A 22,877-nucleotide genomic window follows, 5' to 3' on the forward strand; every position below is an offset into this window, starting at 1 on the left:
GCAACTCAGAATGGAGACTAGAGAAAGATTTCAGTGGGGAAATGGATAAAATTAACACCGAAGCACATGATCATGCATTAGGAAAACACCCGTGACTGACATACTTGGCGCCCCTCCTATAAGATCTAGGAGTGTGTTTAGCTGCCTTCCAAAAGGTAAGAGACTTGTGTCCTCTCCTTTCCTCTGCAGTTAAACAGATCCCTAATCTGTCGCTTCTTGCATCCCCAAATCCTCACTTTCCTTTCCTCTCCTAGACTCTCCATTCCCAATACTCTCTCCTCTCCTCCCACCACCTATCTAAAGACCCTCCGTCCCGTGCTGTCCCACTGAGAGGAGCACCTTGTCCGAGGGGTCCTGCTTGCGGGTGCTCTCCCGGCCCCTCAGGCTCTTGGCGCTGACGCCCTACTCGGAGGTCTGCATGATGAGCTGTGTGGCCAGGAACTGCTGGATCTGCTCCAGGACGTCCCTCTGCATCTCCAGGGCCATGTGGAACACGTCGTGGTCACAGCTGTTGTACATCACCGCGTTCTGGAACATCAGCATGATGTCCCGCTGGAACTCTGCCGTGGTGCGGATCAGACCGGTCTCAATGCTCTTCTTAATAGTGGACAGGTCCATGGGCCTGGGGCGGAGGAGAACGGAGATGGTCAGAGTGTCCAACAGGTCCACGGGCCTGGGGCAGAGGAGAACGGAGATGGTCAACAGGTGTCGGAGATGGTCAGAGTGTCCAACAGGTCCATGGGCCTGGGGCATGGGCGGAGGAGAACGGAGATGGTCAGAGTGTCCAACAGGTCCATGGGCCTGGGGCGGAGGAGAACGGAGATGGTCAGAGTGTCCAACAGGTCCATGGGCCTGGGGCGGAGGAGAACGGAGATGGTCAGAGTGTCCAACAGGTCCATGGGCCTGGGGCGGAGGAGAACGGAGATGGTCAGAGTGTCCAACAGGTCCATGGGCCTGGGGGCGGAGGAGAACGGAGATGGTCAGAGTGTCCAACAGGTCCATGGGCCTGGGGCAGAGGAGAACGGAGATGGTCAGAGTGTCCAACAGGTCCATGGGCCTGGGGCAGAGGAGAACGGAGATGGTCAGAGTGTCCAACAGGTCCACGGGCCTGGGGCGGAGGAGAACGGAGATGGTCAGAGTGTCCAAAAGGTCCATGGGCCTGGGGCGGAGGGCCTCCAACAGGTCCACGGGCCTGGGGCGGAGGAGAACGGTGATGGTCAGAGTGTCCAAAAGGTCCATGGGCCTGGGGCGGAGGAGAACGGAGATGGTCAGAGTGTCCAACAGGTCAACTAAGTGGGGGGGGGAACGACCAAGCCAGCAGAGAAAGCGCCTGTCGCCTGTGTCAGTGGTCAGTGCTTACCTGTGCACAATACTATGATACCCTGGGGCATTGTCATCAGTCACAGGCTGCAGGAACACATTAGCATACCTGCGCCAGGAAAACAGCAAGGGCATCACTTTCAAAAGCTAAAATGAGAGGCAGGCTGCATGGTCCTGCTGTAGACCTGGGTTCCATGAGCGAGCTTGTTACCTGTGATTGGCGGCTGCTCGCCATACCAGCATGATGGCTTTCCTCCAGATCTTCTGAGTCTGTCTGGCCTCCTGGTCCTCAATGCACATCGAACTGCATAGACCAAGAAAAGGAAGAAGGAGTTTAGACGTGATATAGACATGCTTGGTGGTGTGTGTGTGTGTGCACGTGTCTGTGCCTGACTCACAACTGGGAGGAGGCAGGGCTGCTGGGGATAGAGTCTGCGGTGGTGTGGAGCTGCAGAGAGGAGGCTGTGTGCAGACTATAGCTGTCCTCACTCTCACTGGCTGGTGGCTCCAGCTCCGTGTCCCCTTCTGCCTCCGACAGGTAGGCCTCTTCACCCCCCCATCCGGGCCCTCTTTAGTCTCTGAGGCACTCCTCTCCTCTCAGTCTTCCTCCTTCACATGCAACACGGGTACAGAGACTGAGTTAGATACCTACAGTAGAAAAGAGGAGAATCCTTTGTCCTCCTGATACTGAGCAAATTCTGCTCATCGGAGTATCTCGCACAGGCTTTGAAAAAGGACCTGCTAGTGTATACTTCCTCTTCCAATTATAATGTGTGGGAGGTCAAATTAACAAAAAACTATCTACCAACTCAATTCATTTGAAAATGTTGATGACTTCTTCTTGTCATTACCATTCACCTGATGATTCACCATTTACTCCTGAGGTGCTGACCTGTTGCACCCTCTACAACCACTGTGATTATTATTTGATCCTGCTGCTCATCTATAAACGTTTGAACATCTTGGAGAACAACCTGGCCTTAATGGCCATGTACAGTGGGGCAAAAAAGTATTTAGTCAGTCACCAATTGTGCAAGTTCTCCCACTTAAAAAGATGAGAGAGGCCTGTAATTTTCATCATACAGTGCCTTGTGAAAGTATTCGGCCCCCTTGAACTTTGCGACCTATTGCCACATTTCAGGCTTCAAACATAAAGATTTAAAACTGTATTTTTTTGTGAAGAATCAACAATAAGTGGGACACAATCATAAAGTGGAACGACATTTATTGGATATTTCAAACTTTTTTAACAAATCAAAAACTGAAAAATTGGGCGTGCAAAATTATTCAGCCCCCTTAAGTTAATACTTTGTAGCTCCACCTTTTGCTGCGATTACAGCTGAAAGTCGCTTGGGGTATGTCTCTATCAGTTTTGCACATCAAGAGAAATTTTTTCCCATTCCTCCTTGCAAAACAGCTCGAGCTCAGTGAGGTTGGATGGAGAGCATTTGTGAACAGCAGTTTTCAGTTCTTTCCACAGATTCTAGATTGGATTCAGGTCTGGACTTTGACTTGGCCATTCTAACACCTGGATATGTTTATTTTTGAACCATTCCATTGTAGACTTTGCTTTATGTTTTGGATCATTGTCTTGTTGGAAGACAAATCTCCGTCCTAGTCTCAGGTCTTTTGCAGACTCCATGTTTTCTTCCAGAATGGTCCTGTATTTGGCTCCATCCATCTTCCCATCAATTTTAACCATCTTCCCTGTCCCTGCTGAAGAAAAGCAGGCCCAAACCATGATGCTGCCACCACCATGTTTGACAGTGGGGATGGTGTGTTCATTGTGATGAGCTGTGTTGCTTTTACGCCAAACATAACGTTTTGCATTGTTGCCAAAAAGTTCAATTTTGGTTTCATCTGACCAGAGCACCTTCTTCCACATGTTTGGTGTGTCTCCCAGGTGGCTTGTGGCAAACTTTAAACGACACTTTTTATGGATATCTTTAAGAAATGGCTTTCTTCTTGCCACTTCCATAAAGGCCAGATTTGTGCAATATACGACTGATTGTTGTCCTATGGACAGAGTCTCCCATCTCAGCTGTAGATCTCTGCAGTTCATCCAGAGTGATCATGGGCCTCTTGGCTGCATCTCTGATCAGTCTTCTCCTTGTATGAGCTGAAAGTTTAGAGGGACAGCCAGGTCTTGGTAGATTTGCAGTGGTCTGATACTCCTTCCATTTCAATATTATCGCTTGCACAGTGCTCCTTGGGATGTTTAAAGCTTGGGAAATCTTTTTGTTTCCAAATCCAGCTTTAAACTTCTTCACAACAGTATCTCGGACCTGCCTGGTGTGTTCCTTGTTCTTCATGATGCTCTCTGCGCTTTTAACGGACCTCTGAGACTATCACAGCGCAGGTGCATTTATACGGAGACTTGATTACACACAGGTGGATTGTATTTATCATCATTAGTCATTTAGGTCAACATTGGATCATTCAGAGATCCTCACTGAACTTCCGGAGAGAGTTTGCTGCACTGAAAGTAAAGGGGCTGAATAATTTTGCACGCCCAATTTTTCAGTTTTTGATTTGTTAAAAAAGTTTGAAATATCCAATCAACGTCATTCCACTTCATGATTGTGTCCCACTTGTTGTTGATTCTTCACAAAAAAAATACAGTTTTATATCTTTATGTTTGAAGCCTGAAATGTGGCAAAAGGTCGCAAAGTTCAAGGGGGCCGAATACTTTCGCAAGGCACTGTAGGTACACTTCAACGATGACAAGACAAAATTAGAAAGAAAAAAAAAATCCAGAAAATCACATTGTAGGATTTTTAATGAATTTATTTGCAAATTATGGTGGAAAATAAGTATTTGGTCAATAACAAACGTTTATCTCAAAACTTTGTTATATACCCTTTGTTGGCAATGACAGAGGTCAAATGTTTTCTGTAAGTCTTCACAAGGTTTTCACACACTGTTGTTGGTATTTTGGCCCATTCCTCCATGCAGATTTCCTCCAGAGCAGTGATGTTTTGGGGCTGTTGCTGGGCAACACAGACTTTCACCCCCCCAAAGATTTTCTATGGGGTTGAGATCTGGAGACTGGCTAGGGCACTCCAGGACCTTGAAATGCTTCTAACGAAGCCACTCCTTTGTTGCCCGGGCGGTGTGTTTGGGATCACTGTCATGCTGAAAGACCCAGCCATGTTTCATCTTCAATGCCCTTGCTGATGGAAGGAGGTTTTCACTCAAATCTCACGATACATGGCCCCATTCATTCTTTCCTTTACACTGATCAGTCGTCCTGGTCCCTTTGCAGAAAAACAGCCCCAAAGCATGATGTTTCCACTCCCATGCTTCACAGTAGGTATGGTGTTCTTTGGATGCAACTCAGCATTCTTTGTCCTCCAAACACGACAGGTTGAGTTTTTACCAAAAAGTTATATTTTGGTTTCATCTGACCATATGATATTCTCCCAATCTTCTTCTGGATCATCCAAATGCTCTCTAGCAAACTTCAGACGGGCCTGGACATGTACTGGCTTAAGCAGGGGGACACGTCTGGCACTGCAGGATTTGAGTCCCTGGCGGCATAGTGTGTTACTGATGGTAGGCTTTGTTACTTTGGTCCCAGCTCTCTGCAGGTCATTCACTAGGTCCCCCAGTGTGGTTCTGGGATTTTTGCTCACCGTTCTTGTGATCATTTTGACCCCACGGGGTGAGATCTTGCGTGGAGCCCCAGATCGAGGGAGATTATCAGTGGTCTTGTATGTCTTCCATTTCCTAATAATTGCTCCCACAGTTGATTTCTTCAAACCAAGCTGCTTACCTATTGCAGATGCAGTCTTCCCAGCCTGGTGCAGGTCTACAATTTTGTTTCTGGTGTCCTTTGACAGCTCTTTGGTCTTGGCCATAGTGGAGATTGGAGTGTGACTGTTTGAGGTTGTTATACTGATAACAAGTTCAAACAGGTGCCATTAATACAGGTAACGAGTGGAGGACAGAGGAGCCTCTTAAAGAAGAAGTTACAGGTCTGTGAGAGCCAGATATCTTGCTTGTTTGTAGGTGACCAAATACATATTTTCCACCATAATTTGCAAATAAATTCATTAAAAATCCTACAATGTGATTTTCTGGATTTTTTTTTTCTTTCTAATTTTGTCTGTCATCGTTGAAGTGTACCTATGATGAAAATTACAGGCTCCTCTGATCTTTTTAAGTAGGAGAACTTGCACAATTGGTGGCTGACTAAATACTTTTTTGCCCCACTGTATTATGTAGTTATTATTAGAGAGAAGGCTGATATAACTATGGTTTATAGGCAGAACAGGTATCCATCAACATTTTTAGGTGCACGAGGCGGAGGACGAGCACCTTATCCTCAATGATGGCAATGATGTCCCCAGGTCCAATTCATCTCCCATGTAGGGCACCGTCACTAGGCCCTCTTCTGTCCCCTCCCCTGGGCCAGGCAGGGAGGCCTCCACCTCATCCCTGCCTATACACACACACACACACACACACACACACACACACACATACATACATACATACATACATACATACATACATACATACATACATACATACATACATACATACATACATACATACATACATACATACATACATACATACATATAGTATTAACAGCGTTATAATATGATTCATATTCAATCTCTGCGTAAAGACAACAGATGGAGGACATGATCATGGTGACAGGCTTCACGTTCATGTCGGAGGAGATGAGATGGAATGAGATGCCATGTACAGTAGTGTGGCGGTCAGTTGAAAAGACACAGAAAAGATGCTGGGGAGGAAGTGACGACGAGAAAAGAAGGAGGAGGACCTGTATAAAAGCAGAGGGAGGGAGGGGAGGGAGGAAGGGAACGGGAGAGACCTGTGTGTAGTGAGGCTGGGGAGTCCATAGTGGGGGGGGTTGCAGCAGCAGTGAGAAGGGCACTGGAGGAGTCTGTGCTGCTGGCCAAGGAGCCCAGCGGGGCTGAGAACTGAGGCCCGGCCTCCAGCAGACGAGAGAGTGTAGGGGCACCTAGCGCACACAGACACACATACACACACACAAACACGCAAAGCGCACAGAGCCTATATCTATAATCACAAATGCCACACTAAGCAATACAACATTTTTACTATTTGACGACCTAAGTTTAGCAAACGCATACATGGACAGGTACACATCTGCAAACATTCTAGAAGCAAGCTTTCTGCTGGGTGTTTATGCAATGGCACAAGTGTGTGTGTGTACGTGTTGCTAGACAGCCAGGGAGAATGAAGCCTGTGAGCTGTAGCTCATGTGCTATTGTCATATTACCAGGCAGGTCACAATCTCCAACCTATAAGGCAAACACAGCACCTCTGTAACTGCCACAGGAATCATCTGACGATGAGTCTGAGATGTTGAAACGGCTCTATGGGTCATTACATGTGGATGTTTTCAAATAGTATGGAAGTGAACAATCCCTATTGCATAATATAGTGTTTCCTCTCGGACATACCAGTCTGGGGCTTGTGGGTATGAAACTGCCTTTCTTCAGTAGCTCAGAGAGGAAAGGGGATGGTGGTGGCGTGTCTTTCTGGCCCAAGAGCTTCTTTTGTGGGGAGTCATCTAGAAGAGTGCCCAGGCCTGACTCTGCACCAACCATCCCATAGGCCTCAGTCAGGGGCATGAACCCTGCTGCTTCTGGGGTCTACGGAGAGGAGGGGGAAAATGATGTTGGGAAAGGGGAAAAGGAGGGATATAACATGCAAGGGAGTAGGGCAGGCAGACCGAAGAAAAGGCATTTTGTGTAGCATGTGGCAGCACATCAAATTGACAATGACAAATTGACAAAAAAAGAATGTTTTTACTGAACTCCAATCATCTCTCTACCTGCCCCTGCCCCGTTCCCCTGTAGCTGACAGGGACTCACAGTCACTGAGGTGCTGGGGTATGTCCCCTTGGCAGAACTCGAAGCTCCCCGGGGGAGAGCGCACGGTCACACTTGGGCACTCGTTTCGGGGTGTTCTTCACCGCCTGTCTGGCTGGAAGGGGGGTGGGGCGTCGGGGTGAGACTGTTCTTAGTTTGACCAATCACACTACAGTTGAGCCACTAATGACTTTGACCCGCGTTTGTGGCTGTGTACACATCCATCTCAGCCTTAGACATACTTTCTGATGGAGCTCCTCATCCAAACCCCTTGGCATGATATTTATTTCAACATCCCCTGTGGGTTTATTGAATCATTCAACAAACATAAAACACATCTGAATCAACCTGTATACTTCCTGGTATATTGAGTTCTACAAGGTCTGGAATAAGACTGATACAAAGGGGTGACCAAGGAGCAATAGAAGGAAATAGTGTTATGTTTACTGAGCAGGTAAAGAAACGCTACAGGCAAAAGCAGCTTGTGGTGTGCATGAAGTGGGTTATCTTTTACCTAGATAGGCTGTATCTATGGCCTTTCTTTTCACGTCTGCCTCCTCCTCTTCCTGTTTCTTCTTCCTGACAGGCACAGAAAGTCGTTTTTCCCCCCCAGAAAAACACAAATAGATGCAGGTAATGAGATACAGAAATAGTAACAGAAAGTCTCATACTGCACAATCTCTCTCCATAGCTCTTCAAGTTTGGAGTCCAGGTTCCCGGCTTGGATCAGCTCTGCCTCTTTCTTCAGCTTCCTGTGAATGCAGCAGACCAACAGTTGACATCAGTGTTGGGTCAATAAAGTAGCAGCAAAGATCTACCGAAGGCCGTGAGTCTCTTGAATAGATAGTCCCACCTCGATCAGAGATAGCACAAAGCCTGTGTACCTGTGCTTCTCCTGTGTGTCTCTGATCAAGCGCTTCAGCTCCTCAATCCTCTCTGCCGTGAGCCTTCGCACGATCACATCCTCCACCGTCTCCACCACCTCGCCTTTCTCACCCCGCTTCCGTCTGGCGAGAGATACCCGCGTCATGAACATAACCCAGACAAGATCATGTAATCCATAAACCATTAGCTGCCTCCTTCAGACTAACACGCTAGCCACACTATCCGTGTTCTCCGACCCCTCTGGTCGTAGGAAATGCAACAGCAGGACCATCACAGATCCAGTCGCACACGGGAAAAGACATCGACATAAACGGTGACTGCTGTGCTCACTTTGGGGTCTCTGTCGTCTCCAGGAGCTCTGAGTACTGGGAGGCACAGTGCTAGATGAAAAAGAGAGCGATAGGAGAGAGAAGAGTAAGCCAGTTATTTCCTTGAATTCAACAGGCTGTACAGTGTCTTGCGAAAGTATTCGGCCCCCTTGAACTTTGCGACCTTTTGCCACATTTCAGGCTTCAAACATAAAGATTTAAAACTGTATTTTTTTGTGAAGAATCAACAACAAGTGGGACACAATCATGAAGTGGAACGACATTTATTTGATATTTAAAACTTTTTTAACAAATCAAAAACTGAAAAATTGGGCGTGCAAAATTATTCAGCCCCCTTAAGTTAATACTTTATAGCGCCACCTTTTGCTGCGATTACAGCTGTAAGTCGCTTGGGGTATGTCTCTATCAGTTTTGCACATCGAGAGACTGACATTTTTTCCCATTCCTCCTTGCAAAACAGCTCGAGCTCAGTGAGGTTGGATGGAGAGCATTTGTGAACAGCAGTTTTCAGTTCTTTCCATAGATTCTCGATTGGATTCAGGTCTGGACTTTGACTTGGCCATTCTAACACCTGGATATGTTTATTTTTGAACCATTCCATTGTAGATTTTGCTTTATGTTTTGGATCATTGTCTTGTTTGTCATCATTTTGCTTTATGTTTTGGATCATTGTCTAGTTCATCCAGAGTGATCATGGGCCTCTTGGCTGCATCTCTGATCAGTCTTCTCCTTGTATGAGCTGAAAGTTTAGAGGGACGGCCAGATCTTGGTAGATTTGCAGTGGTCTGATACTCCTTCCATTTCAATATTATCGCTTGCACAGTGCTCATTGGGATGTTTAAAGCTTGGGAAATATTTTTGTATCCAAATCCAGCTTTAAACTTCTTCACAACAGTATCTCGGACCTGCCTGGTGTGTTCCTTGTTCTTCAAGATGTTCTCTGCGCTGTTAACGGACCTCTGAGACAATCACAGTGCAGGTGCATTTATACGGAGACTTGATTACACACAGGTGGATTGTATTTATCATCATTAGTCATTTAGGTCAACATTGGATCATTCAGAGATCCTCACTGAACTTCTGGAGAGAGTTTGCTGCACTGAAAGTAAAGGGGCTGAATAATTTTGCACGCCCAATTTTTCAGTTTTTGATTTGTTAAAAAAGTTTGAAATATCCAATAAATGTCGTTCCACTTCATGATTGTGTCCCACTTGTTGTTGATTCTTCACAATAAAATACAGTTTTATATCTTTATGTTTGAATCCTGAAATGTGGCAAAAGGTCGCAAAGTTCAAGGGGGCCGAATACTTTCGCAAGGCACTGTTTATACACTGAGTGTACAAAACATTAAGAACACCTTCCTAATATTGAGTTGCACCACCCCCTTTTGCCCTCAGAACAGCCTCAATTCGTCGGGGCATGGACTCTACAAGGTGTCGAAAGCATTCCACAGGGACGCTGGCCCATGTTGACTCCAATGCTTCCCACAGTTGTGTCAAGTTGGCTTGATGTCCTTTGGGTGGTGGACCATTCTTGATGCACACGGGAAACTGTTGAGAGTGAAACACCCAGCAGCGTTGCAGTTGTTGACACAAACTGGTACCAACTACCATACCCTGTTCAAAGGCACTTAAATATTTTGTCTTGCCCATTCACCCTCTGAAAGGCACACACACAATCCATGTCTCAATTGCATTTGGGCTTAAAAACCCTTCTTGAACCGGTCTCCTCCCATTCATCTACACTGATTGAAGTGGATTTAACAAGTGACATTAATAAGGGATCATAGCTTTCAGTCAGTCTATGTCATGGAAAGAGCAGGTGTTCATAATGTTTTGTACACTCAGTTTATTGACAGTCCAGGGCAGTGGAAGAGGACAATGCTGGAAAATGAACAGGGCTCGGGAAAGTACAGTTAATATGCAAAGTACCAGTGTTTCCCGAGGATTCTTTTCAGCAGCAGTGGAAAAGTTAGTGTGAGGGGGGCGGGGCTGTGGGCGTGACCATCAGCACCGTTTTAGAGGCCCTCCTCTTGGCAGCAGAGACAAAATGTTGCCGTCTTAAAGCTAATTTCCTGGAATTCTACATATTCTTCCATGGCTTATATCATGTTTTTATGCTATTTGAGTGACTCAAACATTATAATTAAATCAATGGGGGTCCCATGCCATGGCATTTTTTTTCATTTTAGATTCTCCTCAACTGTCTAGTTTTTAGTTTGATAATTGTTAGTTCTCAAAGATGATCTTGTTTAAAAACATATTGGTCAATTACATTTTCTATATACTTTATATCTGGTTTTAGTTGTTTAACTTTACACTGAAAACATGTAACCATCCCAAAAAGTATTATCTAAAATAAAATAAAAAATGAAAACATTGGTGTGCTGTTGTTAAATGCATATAGGCGAACCGTTGAAGGACGCATGCCACCAATCTCACTCAATCAACCCTTTCGGCAAGAGTCCATAGTGTTACTGCATAGTGGGCACCAAGGCTAATATATTTTAGATGCTATCATCAGGTTCTTGTTTGTTCATGGTGTTCATCTATTGAAGCATAGCCTACCTTTTGTGAGAACCAGTCAGGGGGTCGTCCTGGCTCTGCAAATGGTTTGATGGCTCGACTGACAGACACCCTGTGGGTATGGATATCGTATATTTACATCATCACAATTCCTATTCGACTGACCAGTTCTATTCGAAAATCTTTCCTCGCATAATCAATTGCCTGACAATTACCCTATTGCTTGTTTCCATTTATGGAAGTCTTACTCAGTGAAAGTTGGTGGCTGGCTAAGATTCGACTGGTCTGTCCCAAAAAAATATTAGAGTAACATGATGTAGGTCGACAAGCGTGCTGCATTACCAGTTCTGGTCCCCACTCTTCATGACAGAGGTGGCCAAGCACAGCTTCTCCCTCACCGACCATGGCTCCGTTGGCCCCATGGCAAGCAACTTGTGTTCTGCAGATAAGGAGTGGATAGGGGGGGACGCCCACTTATTAGTCAGGACAGGTAATATATGTTTTTAATCACATTATATTTTACAGGTCAGGATGTCCCAAGATCCTGCAAAACAAATCCCATTGTGTGAACTAACAATTATTAAAGACGATCTCAGATAAATAACTAAAGAAGGTTAGGCCACACTGAATACCAAGACTCTACCCCATGTACGGACGGGTGAAAATAAATGTTGCACTAGCCAGAGCTAGCCGCCACCTTGAGAGCAGTGTTACGAAATGCCCAACGAATATTTCAAAAGTCATGAAGCACCCATAGCAACACCTTTCTAAGCGGACATATGAAACTATTAACTTCCGCACAAATACGCACAAGCACATACCAGCAATGTTTTGCTGGTGACTTACTATAGCTAACTAGCGAGATTCTGCTAACTGGTCAGCTAACGAAGAGAAGAGTGAGCCATTCATTCAACGCTCGTACTAGCAGGGGTTGGCTTGTAAGAATTGACCGATCTGCAATGCCGTCCAACTTTAGATCAATTGCATGACTATCGTGTGCAAACGGTTCATGAACACTTGGATGCCATGCATTAAAAAAAGCATATACAGTATCTAATTTGACAGCAGGCTCATTTACTCACTTCCAACCTCGCTCGCCATCTTCTGGTCATACAATTACTCCACCCACCCAATATGACTCAGTACAGTATAAGCCAAATTAGATCATTCAGATGAAAAAGTGAAATGTTAGTTACGCGTAGACTCACTGTGGCTGCCGCTGTGTAGAAGTAATAAGTACATTAACTGAACAATTTCCAACACCATAGTGATGTGTTTGATAACTATTCGTTTATAAACTCATGTTGTCCCGTACTGACACATCGGGGGATTAGCTCAAATGGTAGAGCGCTCGCTTAGCATGCGAGAGGTAGCGGGATCGATGCCCGCATCCTCCACATTTTTTTGTGAATGAAAAAATGCCCACCTTGTATTGATGTCGCATCTTAATAAGATAAATACCCTGGCCCGTGTAGTTATTTTTTTAAATTGCTATTCCTCTCTGTAAGGAAGAGGTCGGGATTCGGGACATTTGGTACAGGTAGTGTGTGGCTGTGTGCTTATTCTTTGCCTCCAGCGATGCTGCCTGGTTCAAGTTCTTTTCAAACCCTCATTGCTACATTGGTGACAGAAATCCCATCCCTGTACTCACAGCATATAGTGTTCTTGCTCTCTAACCACAAAATCACCCATCACCCTTTCCCTCTTTCAGCAGTTCCCCTTAGATTTGATAGGGCTAGTTTTTGACCCTGACCAGACAAAACCTAGTCATAGTCTTGGACGACAACCGGTCCGGATTAATAAAAGAAAAATCCAGGACAAGGGTCCATGCAAATGGCATTTTCCTAAATAACAGACAGTATTTGGAACATTTGTATATATAAAATAACCCACAAATAACAAAAACATTCAAGTGATAAAATAAAAACTTTCTAAATTCGCATTCTTTAGTCATTTTAGTGGACCAATAGAACACTATTGTCTGTTGCCACGAACTTCGTATTGGTCAGCATCCGTGTAACCGTTTTCCTGTGATTGGTTGTGCACATGAAGCGCGATGTTTGAATTGGTTGAATCAGTAGTCGCGTTGGGGGAAGTGGCTGTTTGGGAAGGCTCACAAGGGGACATTGCCAGGTGGACTTTTCATGGCAAGATCGAGTAAATTGTTTCGGTTTCAAAAGTTCGATTTTTTTGGGGGGCAATTACCAGGATAACTTACAGACGCCACTCAAACCGGTACACCCCCTTGACTGGCGAGGTAAATAATTCCGCTTTGACTTGATAAAGAAGCCTGAAGCGAAGGACCTTGGCTTTGCTAACTAACGTTAACAGTAACTGTCTACGGTAGCAACTACTAGGATAGCTTGTTTTTGCTAATCCGCCAGCTAGTTAAACAAATGAAGAATGAAAAAAAGAAGCTTCAACACATAGCTAAGTAGTTTAATTATTATTAAGAAACGATGAACTACCTGACGGTAACTATTTAATGTTAGCGAGCTCAACAAACCAGCGCGTCTGCTTGCGTGTACCTGCCAATAACAGACAGCCAATGGATTGCATTTATGTGGGTTCAAAAATCTTGGCTGCGTTTTCAGCGCTGCAGCAACAGTCCTGTAGCTACTTTTATGTCTAAAAGTAACAATGCCGTCATTCCATTTCGGATTGAGGCATAACAATAACGTTAACTGGCTCTACGCAACAGAAGAGGTTGACATTAAACCACTTTTGAGCTCGGAAAACAAACTGGGATAACAAACCTCTAGAATAAACACAGGTCTTGTCTTGTGGAGACCTGCAAACTTTACTTTTGGCCCTCAATTTATGTAAGGTCCCCTTCTAACAGATAGCCTTGTGTGTGTGTGTGTGTGTATATATATATATGAAAGTGGACCCTTTGCACCAACTAACTAAGTAAACCTGATAAACCTGTTGATGTAGATTTCACTTACCCTTGACAGCTCTGTGATCCCAGAATCTTAATTCAGTCACCCAACAGGTTGTTATGGCATTATCTCTGGCGTCTCCGTGTGGAGTCCTGTCTAGCGAGGAAGATGGCATGGCTGTGTTTGAGTCCACGGCAGCTGACATCGGAGGCCGACTGAACGGGGTCGTTCTGCCTGAGCTCTCCATCATCTCCCCGGGGCTAGAACATCGGCCATCCATCAGAGAGGTGGGAGGCCTTAACTGAAGTAATAACACTGTGCTCAAAAGATACCAAAGGTTCCTTTTATTACAGGCCTTACCGGTACATCAGCGAAAGTAACACAGCATGGTGATGACTGTTTCTGGTGAATACTTTTGTCACTGACTCTTCTGATACAGCTGTTTTATAAGTCGGAGACTATTTGTGAGTGTTTGAGTTTTCCCAGACTGTGTCCCTTTACTTTGCGAAAGGCTTTCGGGTAGACGCTGGACAGTTATTTATTGGGCGTGATGCCCTCCAACAACTTGTCACACGGCAACGAGAGAGGCCATCTTTTCACAATAAGAACTTTATAACACACAAACACTGTAATCCTTTATCCTCTGGTCAAAAGTTACAAACCATTTGCTTAGTGACCATTTTCTCAGAAATCCTCAGAGCCATTCTGACCGTCTGTCTGACCTATCAATCCTGTCTGTTGTTTCTTTTTTCTTCTCCTTGTCATTTATTCATTCACAAACATTTTGCACCTCAAATACCACTTTCCATTGATACTTTCTAAGTGTGTATGTAGCTGATTTACACAAAAGGGGATCTGTGATAGGCCTATAGTATGAAAATGGTCAGCGATACATACGACTCCATTGCTCATCGCAGAAGTACAGTACTGTCGCACATATCTGTCCGATATTTAGAACACGTTGGGGAAGCCTGGAGTGGCCAGACAAGGCAACGGTGACGAGGGGAGCACTGACAGAGTGAGGGTGTTTCTGCGTATCCGCCCTCTGACTGAGGGAGAGAAGGAAAGCGGAGAGGAACAGGTACGATCTGCACTTAATCATTGCGTCTCGCTCATTATGACATTCTCCACGTCAAGACGTGTAATTTTCCTTCCTCTCATTTCAGGGCTGTGTGTGTGTGCAAAACGAAGAGAGCCTGATGCTCAAAGCCCCCAAAGACTCCCAGAACATGAGGTGTGCAGAGAGGGGAGTCGCCCAGAGCGTGCACAAATTCAGCTTCTCGCGGGTAACCGATTCCCGTTCATAAACAACCTGAGAGATGAAAGACTTTACACACACAATACTTCACTGGCGTCTTTTCATATGTGCCTCTGCAGATCTTTGGCCCGGAGACCACACAACAGGACTTCTATGAGAGCACAACGAAGGAGATGGTGAGAGACGTGCTTCGTGGCGAGAGCCGTCTCCTCTACACATACGGCGTCACCAACTCTGGCAAGACCTACACCGTTCAGGGTGAGTTTGGATTGTTGATGTAACCACAGAAAGGCAAGAGTTTCTACCGCAGTGTGTTTATCTGTTTGGTAAGTATATGATCATATTAACAGTGGAGATCTCACCGAGCGCTGACGTGACCTTTCCCCCTGTAGGAGTGGGTCGAGAGGCAGGCCTCCTTCCCAGAGCCCTGGTGTCTGTGTTCAGGAAGCTGCAGGGCCGCCTCTACGGGGCCATGGACCTCAAGCCTGCCCTCTACCAGGAGGTACGCCAGCTGGATGCCGGCGAGGTCCGGGCTGAGGAGATCCGCAGAGACTCTCTGCTCAAAGAGGTGAGGGGAGAACGGGTCAGGCAGTGAAAAGTGTGGGCGCATTAGATGAGTGGTTCTTTTACGGCCAGGTTGCTGCAAGTCACGTTGTGACACGTGCACTACCCCCCCCCTCCACCCCCGTGTCTATCACAGGAGGGTGGCATGACTTCTCGGATGCGTGACGGCACCAGTACCTGGGACAGCGGCATTGGTGGACTCTCCATAACCAGCCACATCGCCACCCAGCTAGAAGGTAATGTTCTGGATGTCACATTGCTCGGGTCTCTGATGCCCAGTGGGCCCTAAAGCAGAGTCTAGAGTTAGGCCTATGTACACAGCTTTACAAAGCTGCTTATTATTATTATTATTGTATAGTCATCAGAAATATGTGGTGTTCCTTTTTGTATAATCCTGGTGGTTGCCTATCCACTGCTCAACATGCCCTTGTCTCTCCCTCCCGGCAGACTCAGACAGTGTGTTGCTGGAGCCTGACAGCTTGTCCCACAGTGGAGGGGAGGACCTGGAGGAGGGAGTGCAGTTCTCTGTGTGGGTGGCCTTCTACGAGATCTACAACGAATTCCTGTACGACCTGCTGGAGACTCCGCCCTCCCTGCAGCCCAAGAAGAGGGCCACTCTGCGGCTGAGTGACGACAAGCAAGGAAACCCTTACGTGAAAGGTAACACACACATTTATATTCACAAAGAGAATGGTTTCTAATCGTGATTTATATTATGCAGATCATCCTGGAGAGCTTTTCGTTGTAGTTTGTTCACATTACTGACCGTTTTGCTGCTGTTTGTTTTGCAGACCTCACCTGGGTGCAGGTCCGCAGTGCAGAGGAGGCTTGGAGAGTGCTCAGGGCTGGCCGGAGGAACCAGAGCTTTGCCAGCACTCACCTCAACCACAACTCCAGCCGCAGCCACAGCATCTTCTCCACCCGGATCCTGCACGTCCACCCAGAGGCTGACCGGGGCCAGGCCGCACGCGTCAGCGAGTACGTCCCATCCAGGCTTCTCATTCTCCGGCCCACTGTCTTATCCTGAGTGTCCATGGCCTGGCATTAGTAATAGCGATTCTGTCCCACTAGGCTGTCTGTCTGTGACCTGGCTGGCTCAGAGCGTTGTAAAGACCAGCGCAACGGGGAGCGGATGAAGGAGGCCAACAACATCAACACCTCCCTCCACACCCTGGGCCGCTGTATCGCTGCTCTGAGGCACAACCAGAACAACAAGTAGGCTACACACACTCTATGCCAGAACAACAGGAATTCATCAAATGCGTCAATCAAATGGAATTTAGAAAGCCCTTTTTACATCAGCAGATGTCACTAAGTGCTTGTACAGAAACCCAGCCTAAAACCCCAAACGGCAAGCAATGCCGATGTAGAAGCATAGTGACTAGGAAAAACTCCCTAAAAAGGCAGGAACCTGGGAAGAAACCCAGAGAGGAACCAGGCTCTTAGAAGTGGCCAGTGCTCTTCTGGCCGGGTGGAGATTATAACAGTACATGTCCATTAAGGCCAGGTTGTTCTCCAAGATATTCAAACGTTCATAGATGAACAGCAGGGTCAAATAATAATCACAGAGGTTGCAACGGGTCAGTACATCAGGAGTAAATGTCACTTGGCTTTTCATAGCAAGGCATTCAGATGTTGAAACAACAGCAGGTGCGGTAGAGTTAGTTGAAAACAGCAGGTCTGGGACAAGGTAGCACGTCTGGTGAACAGGTCAGGATTCCATAGCCGCAGGCAGAACAGTTGAAACTGGAGCAGCAGCACAACCAAGTTGACTTGGGACAGCAAGGAGTCATCAGGCCAGGTCGTCCTGAGGCATGATCCTCGGGCCTGACAGCCCCCTGGAGAAAATTAGATTAGAGGGAGCATACTTACATTCACACAGGACACTGGATAAGACAGGAGAATTACACCAAGTATAAGACCTACCCTAGCCCCCGGCACATTGACTGTTTCATATATACTGGAGGCTGAGACGGAGGGGGGTATAGATTTTTTTTTTTTTTAATTGGAGGACCAAAAAAGCTGATGCCGAAAGAAATAAAATAAATTGTGTGTGTGTGTGTATAATAATGACAATTACAACCATACTGAATTAACACTTATTTTAACTTCATATAATACATCAATACAATCAATTTAGTCTCAAATAAATAATGAAACATGTTCAATTTGGTTTAAATAATGTAAAAACAAAGTGTTTGAGAAAGTAAAAGTGCAATATGTGCCATGTAAGAAAGCTTATGTTTAAGTTCCTTGCTCAGAACATGAGAACATATGAAAGCTGGTGGTTCCTTTTAACATGAGTCTTCAATATTCCCAGTTAAGAAGTTTTAGGTTGTGGTTATTATAGGACTATTTCTCTCTCTACCATTTGTATTTAATTAACCTTTGACTGTTGGATGTTCTTATAGGCACTTTAGTATTGCCAGTGTAACAGTATAGCTTCCGTCCCTCTCCTCGCCCCTACCTGTGCTCGAACCAGGAACACGTCGAAGCAGCGTTACCCATACAGAGCAAGGGGAACAAACACTCCAAGTCTCAGAGCGAGTGACGTTTGAAACGCTATTCGCGGGCGCACCCCGCTAACTAGCCAGCCATTTCACATCGGTTACACCAGCCTAATCTCGGGAGTTGATAGGCTTGAAGTCATAAACAGCTCAATGCTTGAAGCATTGCGAAGAGCTGCTGTCAAAAGTATGAAAGTGCTGTTTGAATGATTGCTTACGAGCCTGCTGCTGCTTACCATCGCTCAGTCAGACTGCTCTATCAAATCATAGACTTAGTTATAACATAATAACACCCAGAAATACAAGCCGTAGGTCATTAATATGGAATCCAGAAACTATCATATCGAATACAAGACGTTTATTCTTTCAGTGAAATACAGAACAGTTCTGTATTTTATCTAACGGGTGGCATCCATAAGTCTAAATATTCCTGTTACATTGCACAACCTTCAATGTTATGTCATAATTATGTAAATTCTGGCATATTAGGCAGCTCAAACTGTTTCATATACCCTGACTCTGCGTGCAATGAACGCAAGAGAAGTGACACAATTTCACCTGGTTAATATTGCCTGCTAACCTGGATTTCGTTTAGCAAAATATGCAGGTTTAAAAAATATATACTTCTGTGTATTGATTTTAAGAAAAGCATTTGGTGTTTATGGTTAGGTTCACGTTGGAGCAAGACCTTTTTGCGAATATGCACCACATCGATTATATACAAAGCAGGACACGCTAGATAAACTCGTAATATCATCTACCATGTGTAGTTCACTAGTGATTATGATTGATTGATTGTTTTTTATAAGACAAGTTTAATGCTAGCTAGCAACTTACCTTGGCTTACTGCATTCGCGTAACATGCAGTCTCCTTGTGGAGTTCAATGTAATCAGGTGGTTAGAGCGTTGGACTAGTTAACTGTAAGGTTGCAAGATTGAATCCCGAGCTGACAAGGTAAAAATCTGTCGTTCTGCCCCTGAACAAGGCAGTTAACCCACCGTTCCTAGGCCGTCGTTGAAAATAAGAACGTGTTGTTAGCGGACTTGTCTAGTTAAAAAAAAGATTAAATAAAGGTGTAAAAAAAAACGGCCAAATCGGCATCCAAAAATACAGATTTCTGAATGTTAAGAAAACTTGAACTCGGCCCAACCTCTAGTATAAAATGTGCTGTCCAGATGGTCTCCTGTTGAACCCATTCTCCTGTCCCTACAGGCCACGAGCCCCTCAGGTGGTGCCGTTCAGAGACTGTAAACTGACCCGAGTGCTTCAGGGCTTCTTCTGCGGCCGCGGGCGGTCCAGTATGGTGGTCAACATCAACCCCTGTGCTTCGACCTACGACGAGACCCTCCAGGCCCTCAAGTTCTCTGCCATCGCCACACAGGTACAAACCCATCTCACCGTGCCTTGCTTTGCAGTTACACAGCCCTGGCATCAGAGAGAGCCGGTCAGTGGGTGTAGTTGTGACGTTTGCAGGGGTCGTTAACGCAGAATTTTGCATTTAACACGGGAAAGGTAAAAAGCAGAAAAAATATCTTGCTGCATTTTGTAAACGCAGATCTACAATGCCTCTTATTGTAAATTCTGCTCAGCTTCAATCTGGTTGCTCCAAATCATGAATGGAAAAGGACTTATTTTGTGCTTCAGTTGCATCTCTCCTCTTGGATAAAATATCTTTGTTCTTGTCATTGGATCACCAGATAGGGCTCTGACTGTGTAGGCTACATTTCTCCGGCACCTTCCTCCAAGTGTAGTTTTTCTACAGTAGCAAGTTAAAATGCAAGATTAACTTCAATCAAAAATGTGGAAATGTAGCTGGCTACATTCTTACTGTGATGAGCATTAGAAATAATGGCCATGCATGTTTTTTGTTTTGCAAAAAATACCTTGCATTTCATTGTAATCTAATTTACTTGTGTGGCTGCTAGTCAAATAGCGTTGCACTTCTTTCAACTGATGAAAACGATTCCCTGCCGAATGTTGCACTAATATATTTTGTGTGAAGGAAAACTATGGTGCACGCACACCCCTCATCTCTCTCTCTCAAAAAAAAAAACACTTTTAATATAAAACGCAGATTGTTTTGATCTACGTCGGTGTGGTCTGTCTCCTCTCTCAGCTGGTCCATGGGCCGTCCACGAAGACCCGGGTGGCCTACATCCTGTCCCTGCTGCGGGAGCCCCAGCCTCACTCCAATGACAGCACTCTGATGGAGGAAGACGAGGACAGTGATGGTGAAGAGGGGGACATCACCATGTTCGATTCAGATGTATGTCTCTCCCCCCTTGTGAAGAAATGGTCAACTGGTAGGCATGTGAAGACCTGTAGCTCAACCAGTGTGCATGACTGAGTCACGTCTGCTGTGTTCAGGCTCTGTTGCGGGCCATCGAGGTGCTGAAGAGGGAGGTGCAGCGGCAGCGGGAGGAGAAGGAGGTGCTGGAGGCCACCATCAGGGAACAGGTGTTCTCTGAGATGATGGAGGTGATCTGTGGTATGGAGAAGGACTTCAGCCAGACCCTGGAGACAGAGAGGGCTCTGTTGGAGGAGAGGTTTGAGGACAAGATCAACAACCTGCAGAAAAGCCTCCGGAGATACTACAACCAGGAAATCGAGGTGAGCGGGATAGGACAGTCTTTCGGTGATGCGTTATCAGCTATTTCAGTTGGTTTTAAAATGGTGGCATTCTCATGCTACGGAAGGTTGATTCTTTTCCACATTCCCACCCATCCCAGGAGCGTGATGAACAGATAGTGGCTCTGACTGCTGCCTTGGAGAAGGGAGGGGTAGCCCTAGCAGAGCCAGCCCCCCTCTTCCCACCCATGGCCCTGGGAGGAGTCTCGGAGTGGCCCGCCCCCCGTCGCTCCCAGCGCCTGGCCTCCACAACCACAGGAGAGTTGAGCAGAGTGAGGGCTGAGCTGGACCAGTGTCGCGCCGAGCTGTTGGAGAACAAACAAGGTTAGAAGAAAGGGAGGGACAGGATAAGGAGTGTGGGAACAAGAGGGAAGTCTAAACCATTGATTGGAGTTGGATCTTTCTAACCAGTATTCTCTTTTTGTCTCCCAGAGCTGAGGCGTATCCAGGGGCAGTGCACACCACCAGAGCCCTCAGACACCTTGACCAACACTGCCAACCGCAAGCTGGTTGAGGGCCAAAAGGTCAGCACTCCAGCCCAGAGGCCTGGTCTTCTCTCACACGTTCACCTCTGACATTCTGCACAAAACATTATAACCGGTTACTGGGGTTGGAACATGTTTGTGCTTCTCCTGCAGAACCTGCGTCGGTTGCGTCTGGACCTGCAGAAGCTGGGTTTGAACCTGCAGTCTGGAGAGAGGGCATGCTGCCGCAACACAGACGGGGAGAGGCTGCGCCATGCGCTCGCAGCTGCAGACGGCACACTGGCCAAACAGGTACACGTCAAAGCATAGAATTCTCCCTCGAGTCAGGGTTGGACTTTGTTGCTTGGCATTGAGGTAGGGAACTCGGGTTGGGCGGGGATGCTGCTAGTTTGTGTGTCTTTGCATCGGACGTTTCTGTTACTCTGAAAAATCTTGTTTATTAGTTTCCCCTACCAGTTCTATGATTTCCCACAGTGTGGAGAGATGTTTCAATCTGTGGACACTTCCCGAGACCAATACCTTTTCATTGTTTCTCCCCCTCTTCTTCTTTCCTCTTACTACCTGTTACTCAACCCACTGTCAGGTTTAACACTAAACTAAAGACTTAACACAACTGCACCAGGTGGCATTTCTCCTTCCACTCACCCGTCCCCGCCATCCCTTCTAACCCTGTCCACTCCTGTCCGTCTCCTCCTGTCCCTCCCTCAGGACCAGACCTTGGTGGAACTGCAGAACGACCTGCTGCTGGTCAAGGCTGACCTGAGGAGGAAGGCAGAGTGCCTGGCCCAGATGCAGATGCCCCCCTCTGCTACGCCCGGCTCCTGTAAGAAGAGGGGCTGTGGGACAGGGGCAGCAGCAGGCAACGCGGAGAACCAGCCCCCGGAGAAAAGACCCTTCTTCCTCTCCCTTTTCCCACAACGCACCCCATCACGAAAAACAAACAGGGACGCCGTGAGGATCAAACCACACGCTACTCACGGGTTCTGCGCTCCCACCTGACTCCTCCCTCTAGTCCCTGCCCCTCTGGCAGGTACAAAGTCAAAGTGCTAATTTGAGAGCTGAAAATCAGGAGTCTGTATTTATATTCTTATACCATTATGCAAACCAAATTTTAAATGTGTACTGTTTTGTTTACTTGTAATGGCACGTTTCAAATGTCACTTTATATACACAGGTGTCTTCCTATAGAATGTGTTTTTGTAGAGCTTCAACTCTCCTCGTGGACCCCTAGACAGTTCAATCCTGAACTAGCTCACCTGCTTCAAGTGTCTTAATGATTAGTTGACAAGTGGAATCAGGTGTGTTAACTCTGGAATAGATCATATTTCTTTTACCTTTAAAAGGTAAAGCAAGTCAGTGAAAAACAAATTCTTTTCAAAGATGGCTTAGGAACAGTGGATAAACTGCCTGTTCATGGAACAGCTGGGGCTCCCCGAAGAGAGGTTGTTGTTTGAGTATTAAACACATGTACGGTCTGAATGAGTAATGTTTGTCAAAATGCAGGGTAACATTGGAGCTTCTAGTTGTATGACTGATTGCATACAACTGGTCTTTTTGCACATTAGTTCCTACTCAATTGCATGTTACACAATCAATTTTAAATCATTCTCACTTGTCAAT

General features: G+C 46.0%; 1 protein-coding gene, 1 non-coding gene and 1 pseudogene across 2 annotated transcripts; 2 read left to right on the top strand and 1 right to left on the bottom strand.

Moving 5' to 3' along the window:
- Positions 1-297: 297 nt before the first annotated feature.
- LOC135549348 (bromodomain-containing protein 8-like) lies at positions 298-12,237 on the bottom strand (annotated as a pseudogene).
- A 19-nt stretch (positions 12,238-12,256) lies between these two features.
- trnaa-agc (transfer RNA alanine (anticodon AGC)) lies at positions 12,257-12,329 on the top strand. Its single transcript has one exon. It is a non-coding gene; the product is annotated as a tRNA-Ala (tRNA).
- Positions 12,330-13,026: 697 nt separating this feature from the next.
- Positions 13,027-22,876, top strand: LOC135550311 (kinesin-like protein KIF20A). Its single transcript, XM_064980989.1, is given in 18 exon segments — positions 13,027-13,189; positions 13,928-14,101; positions 14,770-14,895; positions 14,981-15,100; positions 15,192-15,330; positions 15,465-15,640; positions 15,773-15,872; positions 16,084-16,296; positions 16,428-16,614; positions 16,708-16,851; positions 19,357-19,525; positions 20,261-20,410; positions 20,512-20,754; positions 20,874-21,096; positions 21,205-21,296; positions 21,411-21,548; positions 21,966-22,200; positions 22,203-22,876. Coding segments are annotated over 17 exon segments (2,733 nt in total). The 5' UTR covers positions 13,027-13,189; positions 13,928-13,933; the 3' UTR covers positions 22,313-22,876.
- Position 22,877: the final 1 nt, after the last annotated feature.

The sequence above is a fragment of the Oncorhynchus masou genome, chromosome 12 (assembly GCF_036934945.1).
Source record: "Oncorhynchus masou masou isolate Uvic2021 chromosome 12, UVic_Omas_1.1, whole genome shotgun sequence".
In the NCBI taxonomy this organism is placed as follows: domain Eukaryota; kingdom Metazoa; phylum Chordata; class Actinopteri; order Salmoniformes; family Salmonidae; genus Oncorhynchus; species Oncorhynchus masou.